The sequence below is a fragment of the Apium graveolens genome, chromosome 5 (assembly GCF_009905375.1).
Source record: "Apium graveolens cultivar Ventura chromosome 5, ASM990537v1, whole genome shotgun sequence".
NCBI classification, from domain to species: domain Eukaryota; kingdom Viridiplantae; phylum Streptophyta; class Magnoliopsida; order Apiales; family Apiaceae; genus Apium; species Apium graveolens.
In genome coordinates, this window is record NC_133651.1 from 11,284,629 (window position 1) to 11,297,727 (window position 13,099).

Sequence of the window (13,099 nt, forward strand, 5' to 3'; positions counted from 1 at the left end):
ATTATAAAAATATAGGAGTGACTGATTTTTTCAATTGTGACTGAACAACTATAATTTCAATTTTCAATTAAATTACATTCTAGTCAAATTTCTTTCACTTTTTTATTTAAATATTTTCAAAAACCTACAAGGTATAATAAACTAAATAATTCAAATAATTTAAAAATATAAGTAAATTATTCAAATCAATTACAAAATCATGATATGTTTTCATTAGAAAAGCCAAACAACCAAAGTTGGATTTTTTTTGTGTTAATTGCTAATAATATTATAAATTTCAAATATCTCGAATATCTTAGTAGGGACGTAATTATACCTCATAATTACTCATAAACTTTAATGGGCCATGAACATCTCCCTTTTCCTTATCATAATGCATGTACAATCAGTTTAATTTCATAACCCCCTTAACAATTATAATACAATCATTTATCCCTGAATTTCAAACCCAAAAGAACATTTTAGCCTCTTAGAATATTTTAAATCGAAATTGTATGTAATAAACTCCCCCCTTGCTGTTCTTGTGTCTTCTTAACCATTCACACCAAAGAAAGAATCTTATTTCCCCTCACTCCCTGTCTCTCCCCTTACACACAGATACATATATATTCACTTTGTACCCTGGACCATCTCTCTCTCTCTCTCTCTCTCTCTCTCTCTCTCCCCTCCCCATCTCTCTCTCCCTCCCTCCCTCTTTCTCTCTCTCATGCATTCTCACCTTCCACCATTACTAAATATTAGTAGTGTACATCATTAATCTATTCCAACTATACATATAATATATGTATCTACAATTTACTCCAAAGCCCTCTCCTTTATCTATTAACAAATTCTCTCCTCAAATCCAAGCAAAGTTCTCACCTTTTTCTTTTTCTTCCTTTCTTGTATCTCTTTCTCTCCTGAATTTCTGTGCCCTTATAGAGATCTACTCAAATGGGGTTTTCCCAATGCACCACTTGTGCCATTTCACAAGACTCCCCATCTTCAAATACTCCAGTGGCTACTAGTGAAAATGATGATAAAAAGCCCTCCAAGTTTAATGAGCTGAAAGGCCTAAAAATCAAGACTTTGCTTCAAAAAATGATTTGGGAATTTGGGCTTTCTTGTTTTATTCCAGCTTCTAATAGACTAGAACATGACAAGAATGTCAAGAATGGTGAGCATAATAAGGCTTGGTTGCTTGCTGAAACAGGCCCTGAATTGACAAATGCTGATCCTCATTCTTCATTCAGGTTCAGTTTTTGCTCACAGGTTGAACTTGAATCAATGAATGCTAATAATTCTTGCTCTTCTACTGTTTTAATGGTGAATTTGGATAATGGTTTGATTGAATCTGGATCTCGAGAACTAAAATGGAGTAGGATTGAGTCATTGGAGAGGACTATATCTCCTGTGGTCCATACCCTTGTTAGATTCACTTATGATGAACTTTTACATTCTACTCATAATTTTTCCAAAGGTACATAAATACACTCTATAAATTATATGTTTAAATTTAAGCATATACTTATGCAATAGGTTGTTTTCTGTTTCGGAATACATATGGTTTTTACTGTGATTGGTTGTTTTGAATTGAGTAGGTAGAGTTTTGGGTAGAGGTGCATTGAGCTATGTTTTTAGAGGAAAAGTTGGATTCTTGAGGACTACTGTCGCGGTTAAGCGACTAGATAAAGAAGATAAAGAGTCCTCGAAAGCATTTTGTAGGGAGCTGATGATCGCTAGTTCTCTCCATAATCCCTTAATTGTTCCTCTTGTCGGATTTTGTGTTGATCCGGATGAGGGCTTGTTTTTGGTGTACAAGTATGTATCTGGTGGAAGCCTAGAGAGATATTTGCATGGTATGGTTTCTAAGTCTTATTTGTTGTTTTATCCATCTTGATAACTTCAAACTCTATCTTATTGAATTGTGTGTATATAATAATTGTGGGTTTTATTGCAGAAAAGAAGAAGGGTGTAAAGGGCGGTTGTTCACTTCCCTGGTCTGTGAGGTATAAAGTTGCTACAGGAATCGCAGAGGCCATTGGGTATTTACATAATGGAACTCATAGATGTGTAGTTCATAGAGACATTAAGCCCTCGAACATTCTTCTCTCTTCCAATAAAAACCCCAAGGTGAGAGATGAGCTTTGTTTAGTAAAATTCTTACATTGTAGTTAATATTGATTTCATAGAAGGAACAGATTAGATGATTGATTTAAATGTTAATCTTAATACTTTAAATGATTCTGCAGTTGTGTGACTTTGGATTAGCTACATGGACTGAAGCACCTTCTGTCCCTTTTCTTTGCAAAACTGTTAAAGGAACATTTGGGTATTGATCTCTGCTACCTATAACATCGGATGAATTGAGAATTCCTTTAATTTTTTTAGCACATCCCCGTTTATGGAGCTTGAAAATCTCATATGCAGGTATTTGGCTCCTGAGTATTTTCAACATGGGAAAATATCAGACAAAACTGATGTTTATGCTTTCGGTGTGGTTCTTCTGGAATTACTAACTGGGAGGAAGCCAATTGAAACAAGAACAGAATCAGGAGATGGAAACTTGATTTCATGGGTAGGTTACTAGACGTTACTAGTTCATTTTTTTTAATTTGTTATTAGTTGACTTTTTTTTGTTGCTAAGTTATTATCGCTAAAGCTACTGAATATAGTTGTTTGCTCTAAAATTCTAAGGTGAACATTGGAGTAATAACTATTGCTGAGAGATAAGAACATAGACGAACTCATGAACTTGAACTAGATTCTTAGCAGACTTTTGTGCATACGACTGATACTTCATTTTGTCCGGCAGTGACATATATATTCGATCTAATGACAAATCATAAGTCCACTTTTGATAACAGTGAAAAACTTTCAGTTAGCATGATCACAAGTTTTAGACCAAAAATATAAGTCCTCTGTTCAGTTGCTCACTCAAAATTTTGTTAGGTTACTGCCTGTGCACTATACTGACCAAGACTTAGATACTATAGTTGTATTTTACCTGACTTCCTTGAATCATATCTTAAGAGCGATTTAACACCAAAAATTGATGTCAAACTAAATCATCTTCTATGCTGATGTAGTAGTCGTATGTACGTTCTTGCTATGTCATATCCAAATTTCATTGCAGGTATAATCTTTTTTGCAAGGGTAGGGGGCCGCGTCTTGTTCAAATTTATGAGGATATATAGTTATATATATTGGTACTGTATAAAAATGTATGTTTACATTTGTTGCAGGCAAAGCCACTTCTGCAGCAAGGAGCAATCGAGAAACTAATTGATCCGAATATAAAGTTTACTCAGAAAAACTTCAAACAAATAAGTCGGATGGTCCAAGCTGCAGCTGCTTGTATAGCTAATGAAGAATCTCGGAGATCTAACATCAATGAAATTATTTCAATATTGAAAGAAGTAGAACCCAACCCATCTAACAAGAAGAATTCCAGTTTTCCAGGTAATGGTTCTGTTACCGACTGTTACACTCCGTTACAACAGTCTAGAAGTGATATTAAGGACCATTTAGCCTTGGCAATGCTAGGAGTTTCAGAAGTTGAGAATGACGAGCACTTAGGTTATCTTTGGGATTGATGGGATACAAATCTCCTAACCATATTATTAACATTTTGCTTGTGAAATTATATTTTGTAAAATTGCAAGGTTTTATAAAATGTGTATAGTACAGCTGGTAGTGTGTTGAGCAATCAGATATGCATGTACATACATTTTAATGCTTTTACAGAGAAAATTACATTACCATTGTGGTAGTTTTTATTGTTATTAACTTCAGCTATTTAATTTATGTACTGCATTATGTAAATCAATAAATCTACGATTTATCAATGCACGGTGAAAAGTCGTATACTTCTGGTGAAGTGGCAGTCTCCATTTGTGATATTGTATATTTCGCTTGTCCGACGTAGATGAAGGGCATGGGGAGAATGCAGATTCATAAGTAGTAGGGTAGAACTGCACAGGGCTTTTGCTGGTCTTGTTCACTAGAATTGAATTTCTTTATTGAGAAGGTTACGATGATGTACGAAGTCTTATCCAAAGTTATATATTAATTTGAACCTAGAGGCACAATGAGAAGATAGGTAAAATAGTTGTTGGCTACATACGTATTTGTTGTTCCTGTAATATAATTATTTATCATGAAAAGTAGCACGACTGCATGTTTTGTTATGGTTTGTTCTTTTCTAAAAATCTCAGTTTCTTTGATTGAGATGCTTCAACCGCTATCCTCTCATTATAAAATAGAAAGTGTTGGTCCATCCTTTTCAGATCTATAAACACAAGAAAAGAACTGATTCCATGAGCCAGCAGCCCAGGAATAGTAGTATTTTATGCATATACAGTCAAGGACTCGTGGTCATGACAAACCACGTGGTTTTAGAAACTTCCCTACAGTGAGATATTGTTCAGCACAGTGACAACCACTTATGAGTTGTGACCAACACTAGTAGCTATAAGATCTAAACCAACCAATAAACTAATCAACCCAGAGATGCTCATTTGTAAATTACTGGTTACCTCTTGGTCTACCGGTGCCATGCTCCTTCCACTTAGGAGATGTCGAGACTATTCGAATCTTGTTAATGGTAAGGGGACGTTTAGATGGTGGTGTCGAGTGTCGACTATTCAAATCTTGTTAATGACAAGGGGCATTTAGATGGTGGTTGAGAATCAGATTCCGGAACGAGAATAAGATAAATGTGAATGACAATGAAATGGAATTTCAATAGGGGAGTAGAGTATGATTTATCCGGAGAGAATGAGATTCTCATTCCACATACCAAAATTACTAATTCAAAGGGGTTGAAATTCTGATTCCCGTTAATCGGATCCGTTAATCACCCTCCAAACGCCCCCAAGATGCACGTGTGAGTGTGTTGATTATTAGAAAAAGGATACACATTGTAAACCATGTAAGAAAATTTTATTATAAGAAATCTCATGTCTACACAATTACAAGCATACCCATGCAGGATACCAAAAATTAAAATTTGAAACACTATTTTGTCAATACATATTGTATGAGCATGATAGTAAGAAAAACAAAACAGTTTTAGCGAGAATCTAGAAGACCTTGGCAACATCTTTCATTAGACCCTTGTTGGCTTTGGCGAAATCTGTGAACTCCTCGTATGAAATGTAACCATCACCATCAGTATCAATTTCAGACATCATTCTCTTAACTTCATCTGATGTAACATTGCCTAGGTTTTTCAACGCGTCTCCCAGCTCCGTTGATGATATCTTCCCGTCCCCATTGGCGTCAAACTTCTTGAAGATTCTCTCGTGCTCTGCTGCGTCTGCATCACCCATTTCTGCCAAATAAATTTGTAATACCACTATTAATTTCGATGGGATTTTGTTTTGAAGATTTTTTTTGATTGGAGACAATGGCTTATAAAGACTAATTAGTATTGGACATGTATGGTCGTCCTTAAGATCAGGGATAAAATAAGGTGGATCACCTAGAGAAAACAAAACTTACTCACTGCTTCATACTATTATTAGGAGTTGTACTGTTGCTTCCTTAACCGCAGGAGAGGGATTAAATGTAAGCCACATGGATTCACATCTAGTAAAACATGTCTGCTTCTAATTAAGAAAATTAAACTCACAGTGTCAGAAAGTTGGAGAAATTTTGAATCCTATAGAATTAATAATGCCCAACCATTGTTATTAACAAAAATAGTTCAACAGGGGCTATTTTTTTTACAATGTCTCCTGGAGAACGTGAACGTAGGCCGAATGACCAGATCGTACAGGCTAGTTAGTGTGAGTGTCAAATTCACAGACCATACACCAACAGAGCAGTGGTAAATGTTACCAAGTATTCTTCTTCACTTGATCAACATAAGCAGCAATGACTTCAGCAATTGACTATTTTTATGGGATTTCGAAGGTTGATATGATCAAAATGCCAGACGAAAGCCAATGCCAGACTCCAGCATGACATTCAGCACAGCTAGTCGCCAATGCTGGAATTGCACCACTGTCCATCAGCGTCAGCGCACCTCAGGCGTTAGAAAATTTGAGAGTATCCCTCAGTGGACTCTCTTTCTTTGATGAGCCATATCTATCCATTAAAGTTTTAATAGGATGGGAACTGGAACAAGGTATCGGTAGTTAAAATTTGAATAGGATGGAAACTGGAACCTAAAAGTACAGACAGAATAAAGTAACGGAATAAGTTGCTTCATGGAGTACTAGAGTAATATTGATGCTTCAAGCATTTGTGACAAGTAAACTAGTTCTCAGTAATGCAATAACATGCTTCATGCCTAGACAGATTATATATATCACGCTGTATCTGTTGATTTTTTAAATACCTTGAATTCCACATCTAATTCAAGGCTTCATGCACGACTCTTTAGAAAGGAGAGGTCCATATTTAGGCTTTTTAATCTATTCAGAGATTACTACATATCCATTGTAGAATTATAAACAAAAAACTGAAGAAATTGAATTCTCCTGACCTTTACAATCTCTCAATGTTGAAGTTTCTTTGAAATCCATAATCTGTAAACTTCCTTTTACCTAATTAAGTGGGAGAATAGCAGATATTAACTTGTTAAATTGAGCTTTAGACGCTCAAATGAATCAAGTCCAACTCGATAAAACCAATACTGAAAGATGAGCAATAGTCGAGTTAACCCCAATAGTCGGTTAGCCCCAAGGTAACAAGGCAAATTACCGTAGACTCTTTTTGATAAGCGAGAGTAGAGTGATCTATATAAGAATTTAGGGGGAGATCCTGAGTACAGGCGAGGACCAAAACTGATATATTTTGGAACATGCTGGTGATAAAATGGTAAATTAATGCACTTTCAATTGTTCTACCCATATGTTTAGACCTACAGGATTGATAGTATTACCTTAGCATGTAAAAGCCCATAAGGATGAAATGTCTCCATTAAAAAAAAGTTGCAGCATGGTCAATGACTCAATGTTGCCCATAAACAGGACCTTAAAGTACAGAAATTCAGCATACAAAGATGGTTCGCGAGAAGACCAACACAAAAGATGGCGGTCTTACCTTTGTATAGTATGCTATATCTATAGCCATCTGAATCATTAGCTATCTAAATCCTAAACGGTTCAAAAAACATTTAGATGATTAGCGCCTGATGTCTTCAGCAACTCACAATTTTTATGGGATTTTAAAGGTTGATATGATCAAAGTGTTGACGAAAGCCAATGCCACTGACTCCAGCATGACATTTAGCACAGCTTTATCAATGCTAAAATTGCACCACTCTCCGTCAGGGTCAGCGCACCTCAGGCGTTGGAATATTTGAGAGGATCCCTCACTGGAGCATCTTTATTTGATGAGCCAGATCTATCAGTAGTTGAAATTTGAATAGGATGGAAACTGGAACTTAAAAGTATCCATAGTTGAAATTTGAATAGGATGGAAACTCAAAACTGGAACTAAAAAGTACAGACAGAACAAAGTAACTATATAACATGCTTCATCGAGTACTAGACAAATATTGATGCATCAAGCATTTCTGACAAGTAAACTATTACTCAGTAATGCAATAACATGCAGTACAAATACTGTAATAAATGATAACTTCGACGGATAAAATATATATCACGCGATACCTGTTAATTTCAGATATAGTGTCCTTGAATTCCACATTCAATTCAAGGCTTCGTGCATGACTTCTTAGAAAGGCGATCTTTACAATTTCTCAATGTTGCAGTCGCTGTGAAATCCATGATCTGTAAACCTCATTGTACCTAATCAAGTGGGTGAACAGCAGGTTCTTATTTGTTAAATCGAGCTTTAGACTCCCAAATGAATCAAGTCCAACTCGATAAACCAATACTTAAAGATTTGTACATACTTCAAAGGTAATAGTCAGTTGGTCCCAAGGTAACGAGGCAAATTACCGTAGACTCTTTTTGATAAGCAACAGTCGAGTGAATTTATATAAGAATTTAGGGGGAGATCCTGAGTACAGGCAAGGACCAAAACTCACATACTTTGGAACATTATGATAATAAAATGGTAAATCAATGCACTTTCGATTGTTCTACCCCTGTGTATAGACCTACAGGATTGATAATATTACCTCAAACAACTTGTAAAAGCACAAAAGGGAAGAGATGTCTCCATTAAAAAAAAGTTGCAGCACAATTTCTTCAACAGAATAACAAAAGAACACATAATTCAGCAGTAATTACGATGAATGCCTTAATAGCCGGAATTCAATTCCTAAAGCAATGAATAAACAGAGGTAAATTGTGATAATACTCCAGCTACGACAGAAGCATCTCAGCTTGAAGGCACCACAACATCAGCCTATAATCCTTAAAGCATTTGTACTTAAATTCCTGTGAAGTGAATAAATTCATTTAACATACACCTAAATTGCATTAGGACACTGATTACTACCACAACCTAAAAGCAATTGTCTACATGCAGCGTCAAACGGAATAGTGAAACAAAATATAAAATGTGCGCTTATCAGAAAGCGAAAAGCCGAGGCAGTAATCTAAGAAAACTTGTCTTCTCATGGAGCACAAAACTAAGACAAACGATGGCTGCCTTACCATCTGAATCACTAGTGATAAGGACAGTGGCGGTTGAGACTATAATATCTCGGGGAACATGCGAGTATGTTATGAGTTGACGGTAGAAATTTAATTTTTTTTTCTTTTTTTCACTGAGCGCTAAAAATTAAAATTTTAATTATTTAATCTCCATCATATAACTATAAATAAAAATTAAATATGGCTCAAATTATGAAAAAATTATTAAATTATAGGATACTTAACCTCTTTCAGTGGGACATCCTATAAAAGGGTGAAAAATCAAAATATCCACCATTTAAGGGCTTAATACCCAAAATACCATTTGGGGGGACGGAGTGTCCAAATTACGTGTTAAATACGCATGTACAACATGCGAATTTCATTTTTTTAAAATTTATAAAGTATACGCATATGTGAAATGCGTATTCATTTTTTTGTTTTTAGGGAATACGCATGTGTGAAATGCGTATTCCTTGTTTTTCAAAAAAGTGAATACGCATAGCACACATGCGTATCCTTTACAAAAAAAAACTGGAGGTTGTATACGCAGTAATGTAATGCGTAATCCGTCGGTATTTTGGGCAGTCCGCGCGTATCTGGGTATTTTGGGCAGTTGGGGCTGGAAAATGGGGTATTATGGACATTCTTTCCCTATAAAATAACATATTTATATTTTAAAAATATCGTTTATATATAAATAACGTAAGATACTTTTTATCTAAAATTTTGGTCATATATCACTAAAATAATCTCAACGGTTAATATTATATAATTAAAAATAGGCGGTTAAGATTTATGTTTTATTATAATAAGTATGTTGTCAATATAATCATAAATAGAAAATGATTACATTATTCTAATACAAATCAAACACCAATTACGATATAATATTCTAATACAATTCTATATTGAATATAATTAGAGATTTAACCCATGACAGATACTCCCTCAGTCCCTTCTAATTGTTTACATTTTTTAGAAAGTGTCCGGCACGCATTTTAAGGTGCGTAAAAAGTATAGTTATGTAACTTATTTTTACAATTTTCTTTTTTTGAATAAAAGTTGAATGTTTTAATTTTTATTCAGAAAAACAAAATTAAAAAAAAATTACATAACTATATTTTATATGCACCTTAAAATGCGTGTCGGACACTCTCTAAAAAAACGTAAACAATTGAAAGGGATGGAGGGAGTATATAAGAATTACATTTTATGCTACAATTCAAACACAAAATATGATACAATGATATTACAATAGATATAATGTCCTAATACAATTCTATTTACAAAATATGATTAGAGATATAAATATAAAAGATTTACATTTTTCTACTCATATTCAAACACCAAAATATAACACAATAATACAATAACAGATAAAATATGATTAAATATTATACAATATATAATATAGTTGTAATTCAATTCCTTATCTGCATATTTCTCAAATATATACATATTTGTTGCAATAATATTACAACATATTATCAAAAATAAAACAATATTGCAATAATGTCAGAAATAACGATATATATATATGTGTGTGTGTGATTTAAAAAATGATATATATACATTAAAAAATTTAAATATAAATTTTAAAAATTTTAAAAATTAAAAATGTAAATTTTAAAAAACCGTCCATTACCTTATTATAAGCTAATTTTAATAAAAGAAACCACTATTTTTTATTTTTAGAGCAAGTGTTTCCGTTGACCGCTAAATGAATCGATCCTCGGACAAAGAGCAATATTGGATTTGAATGGTACAACTTGCGAATAATTGCATCACCAGCTCCCTAAAATTATAATTAGTTTCATCATAACTGACATCAATTTTTTAGCCTTTGCAGAGACGTTACCTATTGAAGTCAAAAAAAAAAAAAAAAAATCAAACAATTTAAGACCTGGTGAACATGGACAAGGATCTTTAGCTTTTGAAGTATAGCATGCTAAATTTGTATCAAATGGCCTGTCCTATGCTCTTTTATAGAAATCAATCATATTTTTCAAAAATTTCTGATAAATTGATAAAAAAAATATATTTAATTAATTTGCTAAATCTCTTTTATAGAAATCGGCATATTTTTTTTAAAAAAATCGATAAATTAATCTAAAATATTTAATCAATTTGCTAAATCACCGATAAATCAACCGAGACTTCAAAAATCTCCGTTAAATACTTCAATCAAACAATTCTTATTTCCGAAATTTGTAAACATGGTCCCATGCCATATCTTAAGATTTATTAATTTTATTTGTTTCTATTTATGATAAGTAACAACGTTCACAGAATTTATCTTTTGTTTTCGTTTTACTTGCCATGAATACTTTTCCACTAGCACAGAAATTATTTGTTTTACAATTTTTTTGGTAACAATATATATTCTGTTGCCAATTTACAATGGTCCATCTAGGGCATGGGCTGGCCCAAAACCAAAATAAGCCCCAATTGTCCATAACTGAATCCCTCAAACGCGCTACCCAAATATAATTAGTTTCAAATTCGTATTCTAAATTCCCCACTCTACACATCCTATATATTCTATTCTATTCCCCAAGACACTCTCTTATCAAATCAACACAACTCTCTCAATTACACACACTAGACGACATGGAAGACGTTAAGAAGGTGTTCAACGACTTCGATTCTAACGGCGACGGCAAAATCGACGCGTCGGAGCTCCGTTCAATTCTCCTCACTCTCGGTACCGACGCTTCTCCTAAGGAGATCGCTAGCATAATGTCCGAGATTGATTCCGACGGCGACGGTTTCATCGACCTCAACGAGTTCGCTACTTTTCATCTCGCGAGCTCCGGCGATGACAGCGCCGTTAACAAGGAGTTACGCGACGCTTTCGACGTGTACGACCGCGATAAGAACGGAGTCATCTCCGTGAGTGAATTGCATTACACGTTGAAGAGTTTGGGACAGAAGTGCACGATGAGAGATTGCGAGAAGATGATTAGCGCCGTTGATGTTGACGGTGATGGCGCCGTTAACTTTGAAGAGTTTAAGAAGATGATGAATAGTAAGCGTTAAAATTACGTTTGTTTTTCAGTTTAATTCCACTGAGAAATAGGCTTAGAATTTAAATTGCTTCAAGTTGTATATGATTATCCAGAATTAGTACTGTAACGTTATCTGTTTTGATTAGCCCTAAGGTTTAGGAATAGAACTGTTCACGGTGTAGTGGATTAAGCATCAAAAGTAACCGCCTAGTCGCCTACTATGTCACGTATTATTGACTATGATTTTAATAGAATTAACTGCTGCTAGGTTTATGACATGTATTTACGGGAATAACTTCTCTACTCAGTAAAATTTTATTGCATATCGCGAATCGACCTAATTATTTTGATATATTGTAAATTTAACTTCGTGCAACCGAATGTGGCATAATGATTTTAAAATATCGTAAATTTGAGAGTGATTCAACGAATTTGTTTAATTTGTCCTATTTTACATTGGTTTGGATAAAAATTATGAAAAATTAGCATGGTGAGACATGTGGTATGTGGAGATGCTCTGGAATAAAGTTCACGCTTCTTCTGTGAATTATCAGAGTAATCTCGTGATAAACTTGCAAAGGTGGAGTGCAGTAGTTCTACTAGCTGTAGACTGTAGTATTTATTCTTTGCGTTTTAGTTTGAATTTTGATAGACAAAACGCGTTTTCGCTTTATTTATCACTGTCAAATTGTCTATCCAAGTTAGAGAAACACTCTCAAGTCTTGCCTGGTTTTACTCAAAATTTGGTTAGAATTGCCGTCCCTAGCTCCGGCACTGTACTATGCAGAATGCAGATTTGCAAAAAAGTGTTCAAAGCTCGCCCAAATATATTTTGAATTCAAATATCGTCTCTTCTCGAATATGCTAAAAATTATTTATCTATTATATCGAACGCGGATAGAGTGACATGAATGAACTTGCATTCACATCAATTTTTTATGTTCAAATTTTAATCCATTTGTGAAAATTTTTAATGGATAGCTGATTACATCTATTGCTTGTTATTTCATAATATTGCACATCAAAGATATAAAACGATAAAATATACGTTTTTTTTTAAAACGAAAACAACAAATTTTCTTCAACGTCACTCTATTGCTTGAGAAATTGAATCTTTTAAAGGCTTAGTCAAAGATGCGAAAAATTACATCCTGCATGTATAAACAGCACGAGGACAAAGATGTAACAGGCAAAAACTGACGATAGCTTGTCAAGTACGAAATTTATGACCAGTCAAGGAGACTTACGTAATTTAAGGAGTTATATACTTGAGGAGTTTTCGTATATACCGGATGAAAGCTTTCATCTCCGTCCCCTACACGATTTCAATGTTTTAAGATACAGATCAAAGTCTTCGAAAGAACACTGACCACTCCATTGCTGCTGCGTTTAAAACTTGTGCTCAGGCTCAAAGTCTTTCAAATATATTTACTTTCGATGTTCCTATATATTCATTTACTTGAAAGGATAATTTTTGAACTAAATTTTGACTTCGATTGTTTTAAATTAATTTATGATTTATATGATTCGGCAGTCAAAGCTGGTAGATGT

The 13,099-nt window shown here is 34.1% G+C and overlaps 3 protein-coding genes across 3 annotated transcripts; 2 read left to right on the forward strand and 1 right to left on the reverse strand.

Moving 5' to 3' along the window:
• The first annotated feature begins 538 nt into the window (after positions 1 to 538).
• Positions 539 to 3,751, forward strand: LOC141723377 (pto-interacting protein 1-like). Its single transcript, XM_074525162.1, has 6 exons — positions 539 to 1,459; positions 1,581 to 1,838; positions 1,940 to 2,112; positions 2,232 to 2,311; positions 2,410 to 2,557; positions 3,225 to 3,751. The coding sequence occupies exons 1-6, from the start codon at positions 934 to 936 to the stop codon at positions 3,573 to 3,575; spliced, it is 1,536 nt and encodes a 511-aa protein (XP_074381263.1). The 5' UTR covers positions 539 to 933; the 3' UTR covers positions 3,576 to 3,751.
• Positions 3,752 to 4,895: 1,144 nt separating this feature from the next.
• Positions 4,896 to 5,371, reverse strand: LOC141661435 (polcalcin Bra n 2-like). The gene has a single exon (XM_074468444.1). The coding sequence runs from the start codon at positions 5,310 to 5,312 to the stop codon at positions 5,064 to 5,066; it is 249 nt and encodes an 82-aa protein (XP_074324545.1). The 5' UTR covers positions 5,313 to 5,371; the 3' UTR covers positions 4,896 to 5,063.
• A 5,692-nt stretch (positions 5,372 to 11,063) lies between these two features.
• On the forward strand, positions 11,064 to 11,901 carry LOC141661384 (putative calcium-binding protein CML23). Its single transcript, XM_074468388.1, has one exon. It carries the CDS (start codon positions 11,151 to 11,153, stop codon positions 11,577 to 11,579), a length of 429 nt encoding a protein of 142 aa, XP_074324489.1. The 5' UTR covers positions 11,064 to 11,150; the 3' UTR covers positions 11,580 to 11,901.
• Positions 11,902 to 13,099: the final 1,198 nt, after the last annotated feature.

Excerpts from the sequence above, each read along its gene's own strand:
- LOC141723377 (XM_074525162.1), top strand. The coding sequence starts at position 934 with ATGGGGTTTTCCCAATGCACCACTTGTGCCATTTCACAAGACTCCCCA. Across the intron at positions 1,839-1,939 it reads CCTAGAGAGATATTTGCATG|AAAAGAAGAAGGGTGTAAAG; the intron begins GTATGGTTTCTA and ends GTTTTATTGCAG. Across the intron at positions 2,312-2,409 it reads ACTGTTAAAGGAACATTTGG|GTATTTGGCTCCTGAGTATT; the intron begins GTATTGATCTCT and ends TCTCATATGCAG.
- LOC141661435 (XM_074468444.1), bottom strand. The coding sequence starts at position 5,312 with ATGGGTGATGCAGACGCAGCAGAGCACGAGAGAATCTTCAAGAAGTTT.
- LOC141661384 (XM_074468388.1), top strand. The coding sequence starts at position 11,151 with ATGGAAGACGTTAAGAAGGTGTTCAACGACTTCGATTCTAACGGCGAC.